Source organism: Anomaloglossus baeobatrachus, chromosome 5 (genome assembly GCF_048569485.1).
Source record: "Anomaloglossus baeobatrachus isolate aAnoBae1 chromosome 5, aAnoBae1.hap1, whole genome shotgun sequence".
NCBI lineage: Eukaryota > Metazoa > Chordata > Amphibia > Anura > Aromobatidae > Anomaloglossus > Anomaloglossus baeobatrachus.
This window is the reverse complement of record NC_134357.1, coordinates 478,673,042-478,686,930: the sequence shown is the minus strand read 5'-3', so window position 1 is coordinate 478,686,930 and position 13,889 is coordinate 478,673,042. Positions and strand designations below refer to the sequence as shown.

The 13,889-nt window shown below is 50.1% G+C and overlaps 1 protein-coding gene across 1 annotated transcript in view; it reads left to right on the top strand.

Moving 5' to 3' along the window:
- Positions 1 to 13,889, top strand: part of ABCA5 (ATP binding cassette subfamily A member 5) — a 279,957-nt gene that overhangs the window by 227,940 nt on the left and 38,128 nt on the right. The window contains exons 25-26 of the mRNA XM_075351788.1: positions 1,898 to 2,035; positions 6,020 to 6,091. Of these exons, the coding sequence (XP_075207903.1) occupies positions 1,898 to 2,035; positions 6,020 to 6,091 (210 nt within the window). The remainder of the gene's footprint in view (positions 1 to 1,897; positions 2,036 to 6,019; positions 6,092 to 13,889) is intronic.

The window sequence follows — 13,889 nt, the reverse complement described above, 5'->3', positions numbered from 1 at the left end:
GTACGTAGAAGTACCAAACGAACAGCAAAATGGAAGGGGACCCCTGCATCTAGTGAAGGGGAAGATGGTGACTCCTGACTAAACCTACTGCTGGTCCCTGGGGTCATTCACCACCCTAGATAGGTTCAGCACCTATGCATTAGCCAGATACCTGACCCTAGGTATTCCTAGTGCTGGACCCTAAATAGGGAACGGGTGGGATGAGCTCTTCGTCAACCCCACTAAACGCTAAAGGAAGACACAAGGAGGACACATGAAGGGGGGAAAGCATAAACTACTTATCCACAGGTGACACAGGTAGAAGGTAAGCAAAGGTTTAGCAATGATACTGCAGATGAGAGCAAGCCACCTGCTTGCAACCAGAGCTAGAATGAACTGAATAATATCACCAGCACCAGTCTAGGAAAGAAGGGAGTATTTAATCATCAAGGGATTACTGATGATCAGCAGCTGGGTGGAAGGAGAGCTTTGCTGGGTCCTAAAGTGGAAGAGATAAAACGCCAGCAGGAAAGCTACCTATACCAATGAATCCTGACAGCAGGAACAATAGAAAGTCAGAGAGCATTTTGCGCAGTGAAACGCTGTGACCTTCTATTGCCAAAAAACACATGACTGTCTGTCACCTCTGACACACCCGTGACAGTTCAATGTCATAAGGCCAATGTAGCCCAGCTTTCCCACATTTCTGCAGCAGCTACAGATGAGTGCCCGTTGGTAGAAATGGTAACTAAAGCAATAGGAAAGGTTCATTACAGTGGATTTTTTCCAAGAGTGCACAGCATTCCCACAGCTCTGTAGCAGCAACAGATGAGTTACCAAAGACTAATACCGTGTTTCCCCGATAGTAAGACACCCCCGATAGTAAGACGTAGTGGGGGTTTTGGGGGGGTCGGCTAATGTAAGACGTACCCTGAAAGTAAGACATAGTAAACGGAAAGCGTTATTTTTTTTCTTTTTTACAGTACCGGCCGAGTGCCCAGCTGAGCGCCCTGACATGCCGGCGGCCGAGCGCTCAGCTGAGAGCTGTCACATGCCGGCGGTCGGGCGCTCAGCCGAACGCTCGGCCACCGAGAAATGTTGCAGTAATGTTGTCCGTGGTCCATCAGGACCACGGACAACAAACAAAAACACGCAGCCTCAGTGCCCTCATGTGCAGCAATCACGGCAAGTCCCCATACGGTACATTGCATGGAGACTTGCTGCGATTGCTGTGGGATTTTTTTCCAATATAAGACATACCCCGAAAGTAAGACATAGTGGGACTTTTGGGGGTAGAAAGAATGTAAGACACTGTCTTACTTTCGGGGAAACACGGTATTATAACAAGGATACAAAGCAGTTGGAAAGTTGGGTTGTAGTGGCTGTTTCACAGTAGGCACAGCTTTGCCACAGCTATGCATCAGATGAGTGCCCAATGAATGTCATGATAAACAGAATGCAGAGTTGGGAGAGAGCTGGGTTGCAGCAGTCATCACTTAGAAAAATCCACTGCAAACCAGCTCTCATCAACAGCAGAAGCCTGATTTATGTTCCGAGTAGTCATGCATTGGGCACTCACCTGTTGTTGCTACAGAGCTGTGGGAAAGCTGGGTTATAGTAGCTTTTCAGAGTGAGCCAACGTTGCTCAGGAGGGAGACGTCTAGTGGCCATCATTGCAAAGCAATTTTTCACTCCAAAAAATAACATTTTTAGAAATGAAATAATATTGTATTTTTCATAGCGTCCATGTTGGCAATCTAATAAGCATAAGCTTGTTGAAATAATGTTGACAATATAAGATGCCCATTTACGTTTTTATGAAAGGACCAGGCATGTTCAATTTCGTCATGACATGACGATGACTGTCACATGTGACTCTTTCACTTAGTAATCATGTTACATCCTTTTTGTCTTTTAGACAGGATTGATCACCATCACCGTGATCGAGCTGGCCTCAGTCATCGGCAATGATTTGATCTCCACAGTGTGTCACGATCTTTTCTCCATATTCATTCCTATTTATCCTCTTATTGGAGTCCTGATCTGTTTCTCTAGAGTAAGCACTATTATTTTGCCTGAGTATAATATACCTGCATGCTCTTTTTTTCCCAGTAATTATGGCCGGGGTGTACACAGACAACACACTTTAAGGGGTTTTCCCACAACTAAAGCTCATTTTAATCAATAGATCTTGGAATAATAATAATTTCCACAATTGGATGTGTTTAAAAACAATGTTCCTGTGCGTAGATAATCTTATATATGTGTCTCTGCTATGTACTGTGTAATGGCCGTGTCTGACCATACAGGGACATGGTCTGATCATACCACAGGTCCTGGACCGGGGAGGAAGTAACAAAAGTATACAGACATTACAGCACGGGATTGCAAATTACCATATATACTCATGTATAAGCTGACTTTTTCAGCACAGTTTTGATGCAGAAAAAGACCCCTTGGCTTATCCTCGAGTGAGGGTCCAGTTCCGGATTATAAGACGCATCCCCCCTCCCCCCAAACTGGGGGGGAATAGGGGTGTGTCTCATAATCTGGATAAAGCTTACCGTGGCAGATCGGGGACACAGGACGGAGGGTCAGCAATACTGTGGCTTGAGGCTGTTGCAGCGGTGTTGCTGTTACGGACGGTCGGCAATACTGGGGACTAAGAGGTGTTGTGGCGGGCGCCGGAACACATTGTACCTGCCGGCGGGCTCCATTGAGTTGGCCGGCGGTTGACGCAGTAGACTTCAAGAAAATGGCTGCAGAAGCTGCACGTGTGCAGATTGAGAACTTGGAGAGACGAGATCTCAATCTGTGCATGCGCAGCTTCCACGGCCATTTTCTTGAAGTCTATCTTGTTAACCGCCGTTTGGCTCAACAGAACCCGCAGCCCACCAGCAGGCTCAATGGCGCCCACCGCGACACCCCTAAGCCTCAGTATCGCCGACCCTCCTGAGCCGTAACACCCCCGAACCAGTATTGCCGATCTTTCATCATGTGATCTCATCCTACTGAGCAGTGGGCACCTCCAAGCCCGCAGCATCACCGACACAGCCTCCTGAGCCGCTCTACCGCCGCTGTGCCGACCTGGTGAACTAATTAATATAAGACACTCTAGGAATATAAGACGGACCCCCATTTTAACATTAAAAATTATTTTAGCCAATTTTCCTTCTCTAAATTTGGGTGCATCTTATAATCTTAGGCTTACACTTGAGCCAATAAGTTTAGCCAGTTTATTGTGGTAAACTTAGGTGTGTCAGCTTATACGCGGGTCGGCTTATGCTTGAGTATTCTTTCTTTGAAGTAAAACATTTTTTAAAAAACAGGCAGTGAAAGGTTTTGCCTCACAGAAAGAATCAGCTATGATCCTGTGCTGAAATGTCTGTATACACATTTGTGTCCTCCCCTGCCCAGGAGATGAGCAGACCATGTCCCTGTACGGTCAGACACGGCCATCATATATATGATTATCTCAGCACAGGAACATTTTTTTTAATCACATCCAATTGTGGAAACTATTATTCCAAGATCTGTTGATTAAAATGAACTTTGTTCGCAGGAAAACCACTTTACGTACCAGGTCCATATGGATCGTTTATTTATGCCAAACAGATCAAACCTTATACTTAGTTACAAAGTGATACACAATAGAAGATTCCAGTAAATAAGCAGAAATTATTGTTTCTCAGAAGGTCATAAAGTCACGGTCTCTTGGAGTCAACACATCTCCCAGCACATCTGTGATCTGAATCTAGGCTAGACATATTTTATCAAGCACTACAGATTAATAGAACTCTCTAAGGGTACCGTCACACTTTAGCGACGCAGCAGCGATCCCACCAGCGATCTGACCTGGTCAGGATCGCTGCTGCGTCGCTACATGGTCGCTGGTGAGCTGTCAAACAGGCAGCACCAGCGACCAGTGACCAGCCCCCAGCCAGCAGCGACGTGCAAGCGACGCTGTCCTTGCACGGAGCCGGCGTCTGGAAGCTGCAGATACTGGTAACTAAGGTAAACATCGGGTATGGTTACCCGATGTTTACCTTAGTTACCAGCGCACACCGCTTAGCTTAGCGTGTGCAGGGAGCAGGAGCCGGCACTGGCAGTGTGAGAGCTGCGGAGGCTGGTAACGAAGGTAAATATCGGGTAACTACCTTGGTTACCCGATGTTTCCCTTGGTTACAGCTTACCGCAGGCTGTCAGACGCCGGCTCCTGCTCTCTACATATTCAGGATTGTTGCTCTCTCGCTGTCACACACAGCGATGTGTGCTTATCAGCGGGAGAGCAACAATAAAAAAACGAACCAGGGCTGTGTGTAACGAGCAGCGATCTCACAGCAGGGGCCAGATCGCTGCTCAGTGTCACACACAGCGAGATCGCTAATGAGGTCACAAAAACCGTGACTCAGCAGCGATCTCATCAGCGATCTCGCTGTGTGTGAAGTACCCCTAAGACTATGTTCACATGTCCTGTAGTCATCCGTTAGAATGGATCCGTTGGCAAACTGATTTCTGCCGGATCCGTTTTATTTAACATAGGAGTCTATGGACAACGGATCCGTTAATGGATTGCTGTTTCGCCATCCATTGTACTTGCATTTGTAACAGATATGTTATCTTCTTTACAGTACCGTTACAAATTAACGATAAATAGTCATCCATTAAAAGACCCATTGTCCATAGACTCCACATGTTAAAAACTAATCCAGCCCACATCCATTATTTAACAGTGGACAAAAAAGTTGCATTAGCAGAACTTTTTTTGCATACAGATCACTGCACAGGATGACAGTACTCCGTGCAGTCCGATTTCCACAGAGTCACACAATGGAGAAAAATGAGAAATTGTGTTCTCCGTCTTCTCCTGCAGAGTGCTCCAATTCTATTTTCGAAAGAATGGGTTCATATTAATCTGGCACTCCGATCAGAGTTAGATCGGAGTGTCATTACCACAGCCTACATCTCGTGCGACCACAGCCTACACCTCATGCGACCACAACCGATACCTCATGCGACCACAGTCTATGCCTCGTGCGACCACAGCCTATACCTCTTGTGACCACAGCCTATACCACTTGCGACCACAGCTTATACCTCTTGATATCACAGCCTATACCTCGAGCGACCACATATTATACCTTGTGTGACCACAGCCTACAACTGGTGTGGCTACGGCCTATAACTCATGTGACCACAGCCTATAGCTCCTGGGACTACAGCCTATAACTCCTGGGACTACAGCCTATAACTCTCGTGACCACAGCCTATAACTCACGTGACCACAGCCTATAACTCGTGTGACCACAGCCTATAACTCGTGTGACCACAGCCTATAACTGGTGTGACTATGGCTCACACATAAATCCTGGTGTGATCTGGCTAGTCGGAATTGTAGTCAACTGAGTGAGAAGAGGACCGGAGCAGAGGTAGAAACCAAGGAAGACGATGATCTGTGAGTATATTAACGCCCATACACTACATTATACACATATTTACACAGTTTTAGGGCTTAATTTTTTTTAATGATGAGGCAGAATCTCTCTGCCTTTCCAGGTCATAGAGAGAACTGTACAGCCATACAATTACAGCTGCACAGTTCTCTTTGTCCTCTCTTTGCACTTGTTGGGAGGAAGAAAGAAGCTAAAGCAGGACCTTTCGTGCCATAGCCCATCAGGGAAGCCGGCTTAACTGTTTCACTACTATAGATCACCAGGGGTACAGACGTTTAAAGGATTCTGTAACTCAATTAATGCTACCTAAACAACGGCAGCTTGAATCTGGTGAAAAATTCCCTTTAATCACTTCACTGCCCTCGGGTCCTAGTGATGGCTCTGAAAATGCTTTAGTTTCACCCCTGAAGTCAGGGATTGTCCGCAGTGGTCACAGTGATTGATGTATGACATGTGATCCCTGCAGGCACTAAGCAAGACACCAGTGAAGCTGCCCAGCTGCAGGAGATCCAAGCTTTTGTAGAGCTGATATGGTGGCCATGTTATACGGGTTCTTGCTTGTTCTCATTGGTATTTCTGTGTCGCAGATGTCGTGGAATGTGTCAGGAGATGAAAACAGCTACACGCAACTGGGAAGAGTGCTGGTGTCCGTCATATCTGTGAGTAAGGGCAGTACAGGAGTCGTTCATGGCGGCCTGTATATGGATGTGTCAGGGCACATAAATGGCGCCATATCCTGTTGACCATCGGTTGCTCTACGCTCCCTGTAAATGCATTTACGTCAAATGTCCACCAGGTGAACTCCATTCACCCGACAAAAAGTGACCTATACCATAGCTGTATGGAATAATAAGCTGTGCAGAGGTGTCTCACTGCGTAGTATTCTTAGTTTTATCATGGGGGACTAAGGGCAATGTAATATGGAGAATTAGGAGGGATCATCCTACCAATAATATATAGCATTAACATGCTGGTAATAATGTAATCCAGGGCAGAATTCTGGCATTTACTGACAGTGGAGTTCACACCTTGGGCTAAGTTATGGTGGATACACATGCTCAGCCATTCACTCCACAGCCAGGACTCTGGATGATAGCTTTGTGTCCTGATTATCAGGGAAGGTGCAGGGCATTTGTAGTGTTATGTCAATATACCTGAAAAAAACTATTTCAGTGAAAACATGAAGGGACTAAAGTGTTAGCTGCAAGAGGGCGAAGGAGATCGATTCTGTCCAGAGTCCACCCTCAGCAGCAGAGAAGCCAATGGAAGTAACTTTCCACCCTTCTTTTAAAGGAAGGAGCAGAGCTTCTGCAGTAGCATGATAATAAACTTGCAAAAAATCCTTCAGTGGACACAGGCAGGGAATCTGTTGTTAGCTGCCAGACGGGGAAGGAGATTAATTCTGACCAGAGTCTGCCCTTAACAGCAGAGCAGCCACTGTTAATAACTATCTAATCTGTCAGGGAACCATCTGATCTTCTTGCAAAAAATCCTTCAGTGGAAATAGGCAGGGAATCTGTTGTTAGCTGCCAGAGGGGGAAGGAGACTAATTCTGACCAGAGTCCGCCCTTAACAGCAAAGCAGCCAATTTAAATAGTTATCTGTTCTTATTGTCAGGGAACCAGCAGATCCTCTGAAGTAGCATGACAGTATAGCTCAGAAAACTTCTTGTTTAGCTGAAGCAAAAATGAACTATATTGTTAGCTGCCAGAGGGGGAGAGAGACTAATTTTGTCCAGAGTCCACCCTCAGCAGCAGAGAGGCCAATTGAAATAGCTTTCCACCCTTATTTTCAGGGAAGAAACAGAGCTTCTGCTGTAACATGACAATACACTTGCAAAAAATCCTTTAGTGGAAGCAGGTAGGAAATCTATTGTTAGCTGCCAGAGGGGGGGGGAATTAATTCTGACCAGAGTCTGCCCTTAACAGCAGAGCAGCTACTGTAAATAGCTATCTAATCTGTCAGGGAACCATCTGATCTTCTGCAAAAATGAACTATATTGTTAGCTGTCAGTGGGGGAAGGAGACCAATTCTGGGCAGAGTCCATCCTCAGCAGCATAGCAGCCAACGGAAATAGCTTTTTACCCTGATTTTCATGGGAAGAACAGCATCAATGCAGTAGCTGAGAAAACTTTTTGTTTGTCAATTCAAGCAAGTAAAGACTATAATATTACCGCTTAAGGCCCTGTGCGCACTTGCCGGTTTTTGCCGCGGATTTCCTGCAGTTTTGCTGCATGTTTTGCTGCAGAAAATGTTCATAACATCTCTGCAGTGAATCACCAGAAAAACCTACGGGAAAAAAAATGCTGTGTGCACTATGTGGAATTTGACAGCTGCATGTTTTGCTGCGGGATTCCCGCAGCAAAAACAATTGCATATCACGTCTTTTCCGCATGTCGCTGCGGGATTTGACTTCATTGACTGCAATGTAATTGTGAAATCCCGCAGGGAATAACGCAGGCAGCAATTCTGTGCGGTTCATTGCGTTTTCCTGCGTTATTCCCTCCGGTATTTCGCGATTTACCTGCGGTAATGTTCAGCACTGCCCTGCGGAGCAGAGAGTAAACACACACACACACACACACACACACACAGACATCACAGACATAGAACACACACACATCACACACAGACATATAGAATACACATAGAAAGCAAACAGACATATAGAAAAAAAAACACGTGGGCTCCGCTGTATTTTTACCTTCCAGCCGAGGTAAGCACACAGCGGCAGCCCGGTATTCTCAAGCTGGGGAGGGCGAGGTGCAGGGTTAATGCCCCCCCCTCCCGCAGCCGAGAATATCAGCCCGCAGCTGCCCCGAGACTGTCGCATCCATTATGCGGCAGTATCGGAGTGTCCCCGACTATTCCTGTTGCCGTGATGCGGTGGCAGACAGGGTAATAAGGAGTTAATGGCGGCGGATCGCCGCCACTAAGTCTAGGCTTGATCATGGCAGCGTCTATGAGACAGCTGACATAATCAACCCGTAAGTAATGTGAAAAAACACACACACCGAAAAATCCTTTTTCTCTGACGCCTCATTGGGGGACACACGACCATGGGTGTTATGCTGCCTATCCATAGGAGGACACTAAGTAGATGCAAAAGCATAGCTCCTCCTCTGCAGTATACACCCCCTGGCCGGGCCAGGCAACCTCAGTTTTAGATTAGTTTCTGTAGGAGGCAATTCCTTTCAAGGTTTGTTTTCTTTGTCGCTCCATTGGGAGACCCAGACAATTGGGTGTATAGCTTCTGCCTCCGGAGGCCACACAAAGTATTACACTTTAAAAAGTGTAACCCCTCCCCTCTGCCTATACACCCTCCTGGATCCTGGATCACGGGCTCCTCAGTTTTATGCTTTGTGTGGAAGGAGGCACACATCCACTCATGCATTCTCATATTAGTTATGTCGGTTGGAAGAAAAGAGGGCCCCCACGGGGCCCCCGGCATGTTCCCTTCTCACCCCACTATGTCGGCGGTGTTGTTAAGGTTGAGGTACCCATTGCGGGTACAAAGGCCGGAGCCTCATGCCGTCTCCTTCACCATCCTGAACGGTCAGCCATTTGCTGGGACCGTGCTCCCTCCGCAGCCCCTGTGGGAATCTGCCGGACCGGAGTCTATTCAACCTCAGGGACCGGGCCCTGCAACTCTAAGGTACTCTGTGTCCCCATTGGGGAATATGCAGGAGCGCACCTTCTTCCCGGACGCTGCGGCAGCTGCTGAATTGAGAAGACCGGCGGACTTCCGCGCCGACCGTGCCTGCTTGTCGGGCGCGGTCTCAAATTTAGTCCCCGGCTTCATCGCGGCCTAGTCGCAAAAATCCCGCCCCCGGGCCTGCCTGTTAGGGGTAAGGGCGGGACTGCCGACCTGACGTCGGATGTGAGGGCTGGAGCATCCTGCATGTTTCCTCCCCCCTCACTGATAACTGTGGGGACCCCAGATTCCCGCACTTTCCTGGCGCCGCCCACGGCTCCACTCCTCCCCTGAGATCTCCGGCAGCCATTTTTCGGGCATTCTGCCGGTGGAGGATTCTCAGGAACAGCTCTGCAGCTCCAGGGGACCTAAAGCTGGGAATCTGGAGGCACACACTCCGCTTGTTAGTGGTCGGTAAGCCACACCGGTCACCCGGTGCTGGTCCCCCCCAGGGTGCCGGAATAGATACGTATTTATATATATATTTCTGTTCGGTCGGGCTGTATACCCTGTTTTTGCCCATATACCCTCAGTGATCATTCTCCTAGGAGACAACAGCATGTCGTCCACAAGGAGCAAAGCTGTTAAGGCACAGGGGTTTTTTGCGGCCTGTACCTCTTGTGGGGCTATGTTACCTGCGGGTTCCACCTACCCTCACTGTGAGCAATGCTCGACCCCTGTTTCACTTGCTCAGCCGGAGCCTCGGTCACTAGTGGACCCCTCGGCTCATGTAGACCCCCCTGCTCCCCCTGTCCAGGCGGCAGAGACAGAGGTCTCCTCTTTTGCTGAGAAACTCTGAGTCACTTTCACAATCCATGGCTCAGTCTATGGACAAATGGTCTGCCAAGCTGCTAGAAGCTTTGCAGTCCAGACCGGTCCTTACACAGGCCCCGGCCCCTGTTGGATCGTCACCTCCAGGCCCCTCTCGGTCTGAGCCGCAGCGCGCTCCCAGGTTGGGCCCTAGGTCCCACGCGGAGGACTCCTGCCAGGACCACAGTCCTAGACAGGCTAAGCGGGCTCGCTGGGAATCTTCCCCGACTTCTTCACGCTGCTCGGGTTCCCAGCTTGAGGACTCTCTGGAGGACGAGGCGGACGTCGCAGCTCAGGGTTCTGACCCTGACGTCGCCCTTAACCTTGATACACCTGAGGGAGACGCATTAGTGAATGATCTTATCTCGTCCATCAACCAGGTGTTGGATCTCTCTCCCCCGCCTCCTACTGTGGAGGAGTCTGCGTCTCAGCAGGAGAAACACCAGTTTCGGTTCCCCAAACGTACACGTAGTGCGTTCTTCGATCACTCTAACTTCAGAGACGCTGTCCAGAAGCCCAGAGCGGTTCCGGACAAGCGCTTTACTAAGCGCCTCACTGACACGCGTTACCCCTTCCCCGCTGAAGTCGTTAAGGGGTGGGCTCAATGTCCCAAGGTGGATCCTCCAGTCTCTAGATTGGCGGCTAGATCTGTGGTATCGGTGGCAGATGGCTCATCGCTAAAGGATGCCACTGACAGGCAGATAGAGCTCCTGGTGAAGTCCATCTTTGAGGACACGGGCGCGTCTTTTGCTCCGGCCTTTGCAGCCGTGTGGGCACTCCAAGCTATCTCGGCTTGTCTGACTGAGATTAATGCTGTCACACGTAATTCTGCTCCGCAAGTTGCGTCTTTGACTTCTCAAGCGTCAGCTTTTTCTTCCTACGCCATGAACGCAGTCCTAGACTCGGCTAGCCGTACAGCTGTGGCATCCGCTAACTCTGTGGCAGTCCGCAGGGCCATGTGGCTGCGTGAATGGAAGGCAGACTCGGCCTCCAAGAGGTTCTTAACCGGTTTGCCGTTTTCTGGCGAACGCTTGTTTGGCGAACGATTGGATGAGATTATTAAGGAATCCAAGGGAAAGGACTCCTCCTTACCCCAGTCCAGACCTAAGAGACCTCAACAACGGAAAATACAATCGAGGTTTCGGTCCTTTCGTCCCTCCACCAAGCCCCAATCCTCTTCGTCCAGCAGGCAGGAGAAAGGCCAGAGGAACTCCTATGCGTGGCGGTCCAAGTCACGCCCCCAAAAGGCCGCAGGAGGCACTGCCTCCAAGGCGGCCTCCTCATGACTCTTGGCATCCCCTAACCGCATCCTCGGTCAGTGGCAGGCTCTCCCGCTTTGGCGACGCCTGGTGGCCACATGTTCAAGACCGATGGGTGAGAAACTTTCTGTCTCACGGTTACAGGATAGAGTTCAGCTCCCGTCCTGCGGCTCGTTTCTTCAGAACCTCTCCGCCCCCCGCTCAGGCCGACGCACTTTTTCAGGCGGTGGACGCTCTGAAGACAGAAGGAGTTGTGACCCCCGTTCCCCTTCAGGAACGTGGTCGCGGCTTTTACACCAACTTGTTCGTGGTGCCAAAAAAGGACAGATCATTCCGTCCCGTTCTGGACCTCAAACTGCTCAACAGACACGTGAGAACCAGAAGGTTTCGGATGGAATCTCTCCGCTCGGTCATCGCCTCGATGTCACAAGGAGACTTCCTAGCATCGATCGACATCAAAGATGCTTATTTCCACATGCCGATCGCACCCGAACATCAACGCTTCTTGTGTTTCGCCATCAGGGACGAACACCTTCAGTTCGTGGCATTGCCTTTCGGCCTGGCGACAGCCCCACGGGTTTTCACCAAAGTCATGGCATCCGTCGTGGCGGTCCTACACTCTCAGGGCCACTCGGTGATTCCCTACCTAGACGATCTCCTAGTCAGGGCCCCTTCTCAGGTGGCGTGTCAACACAGCATTACAGTCGCTCTGACAGTTCGGGTGGATCATCAACTTCCCAAAATCCAAGTTGACACCGACCCAATCACTGACTTACCTCGGGATGGAGTTTCATACACAGTCAGCGGTAGTCAAGCTACCGCGAGACAAACAGCTTTCTCTGCAGGCAGGGGTGCAATCACTTCTTCGGAGTCAGTCACACCCCTTAAGGCGCCTCATGCACTTCCTGGGGAAGATGGTGGCAGCGATGGAGGCAGTGCCGTTCGCGCAATTCCATCTACGGCAGCTGCAATGGGACATTCTCCGCAAATGGGACAGGAGGTCGGCTTCCCTCGACAGGAACGTGTCTCTTTCCCTTGCAACCAAGACGTCACTTCAGTGGTGGCTCCTTCCCAACTCTCTATCGCAGGGAAAATCCTTCCTACCCCCAACCTGGGCTGTGGTCACCACGGACGCGAGCCTGTCAGGGTGGGGAGCGGTTTTTCTCCACCACAAAGCTCCGGGAACCTGGACTCCGATAGAGTCTTCCCTTCAGATCAATGTTCTGGAAATAAGGGCAGTGTACCTAGCCCTATTGGCTTTTCAGCTGTGGCTGGAGGGCAGGCAGATCCGTATCCAGTCGGACAACGCCACTGCCGTCGCATACATCAACCACCAAGGCGGCACTCGCAGTCGTCAAGCCTTCCAGGAAGTCCGGCGGATTCTGCAGTGGGTGGAAGCCACAGCCTCCACCATCTCCGCAGTTCACATCCCGGGCGTAGAAAACTGGGAAGCAGATTTTCTCAGTCGTCAGGGCATGGATGCGGGGGAATGGTCTCTGCACCCAGAAGTGTTTCGAGAGATCTGTCGCCGCTGGGGAACGCCGGACGTCGATCTCATGGCGTCACGGCACAACAACAAAGTCCCGGCATTCATGGCACGGTCTCAGGATCACAGAGCTCTGGCGGCGGACGCGTTAGTTCAGGACTGGTCGCAGTTCCGACTGCCTTATGTGTTTCCTCCTCTGGCGATGCTGCCCAGAGTGTTACGCAAGATCAGGTCCGACTGCCGTCGCGCCATTCTCGTCGCTCCAGACTGGCCGAGGCGGTCGTGGTACCCGGATCGGTGGCATCTCACGGTGGGTCAGCCGTGGGCGCTTCCAGACCGCCCAGACTTGCTGTCACAAGGGCCTTTTTTCCATCTGAATTCTGTGGCCCTCAACCTCACTGTGTGGCCATTGAGTCCTGGCTCCTAGCGTCTTCAGGGTTATCTCAGGATGTCATTGCCACCATGAGACAAGCCAGGAAGCCAACGTCCGCCAAGATCTATTACAGGTCTTGGCAAATCTTCTTATCCTGGTGCTCTGATAATGGTTTCTCTCCATGGCCGTTTGCCTTACCCACTTTTCTTTCATTCCTCCAATCCGGAATGGACAAGGGTTTGTCACTCGGCTCTCTCAAGGGCCAAGTATCGGCGCTCTCCGTATTTTTTCAAAAGCGTCTAGCCAGGCTTCCGCAGGTCCGCACGTTCCTGCAGGGAGTTTGCCACATAGTCCCACCTTACAAGCGTCCGCTGGAACCCTGGGATCTTAACAGGGTGCTAACGGCTCTTCATAAACCACCTTTCGAGCCGCTGCGGGATGTCTCTTTATCACGTCTTTCGCAAAAGGTGGCCTTTCTAGTGGCAATTACATCACTCCGGATCCGGAATTTCTGCCTAAGGTGGTATCTACTTTTCATCTAAATCAGGATATTTCCTTGCCTTCATTTTGCCCTAATCCAATTCACCAATGTGAAAAGGATTAGCACTCTTTGGATCTGGTGAGAGCACTCCGGCTCTACGTGTCTCGCACGGCGCCCCTGCGTCGTTCAGATGCGCTCTTTGTCCTTGTCGCTGGCCAGCGTAAGGGTTCGCAGGCTTCTAAGTCAACCTTGGCTCGGTGGATCAAGGAACCGATTCTTGAAGCCTACCGTTCTTCTGGGCTTCCGCTTCCTTCAGGGCTGAAAGCCCATTCTACCAGAGCCGAGGGTGCGTCC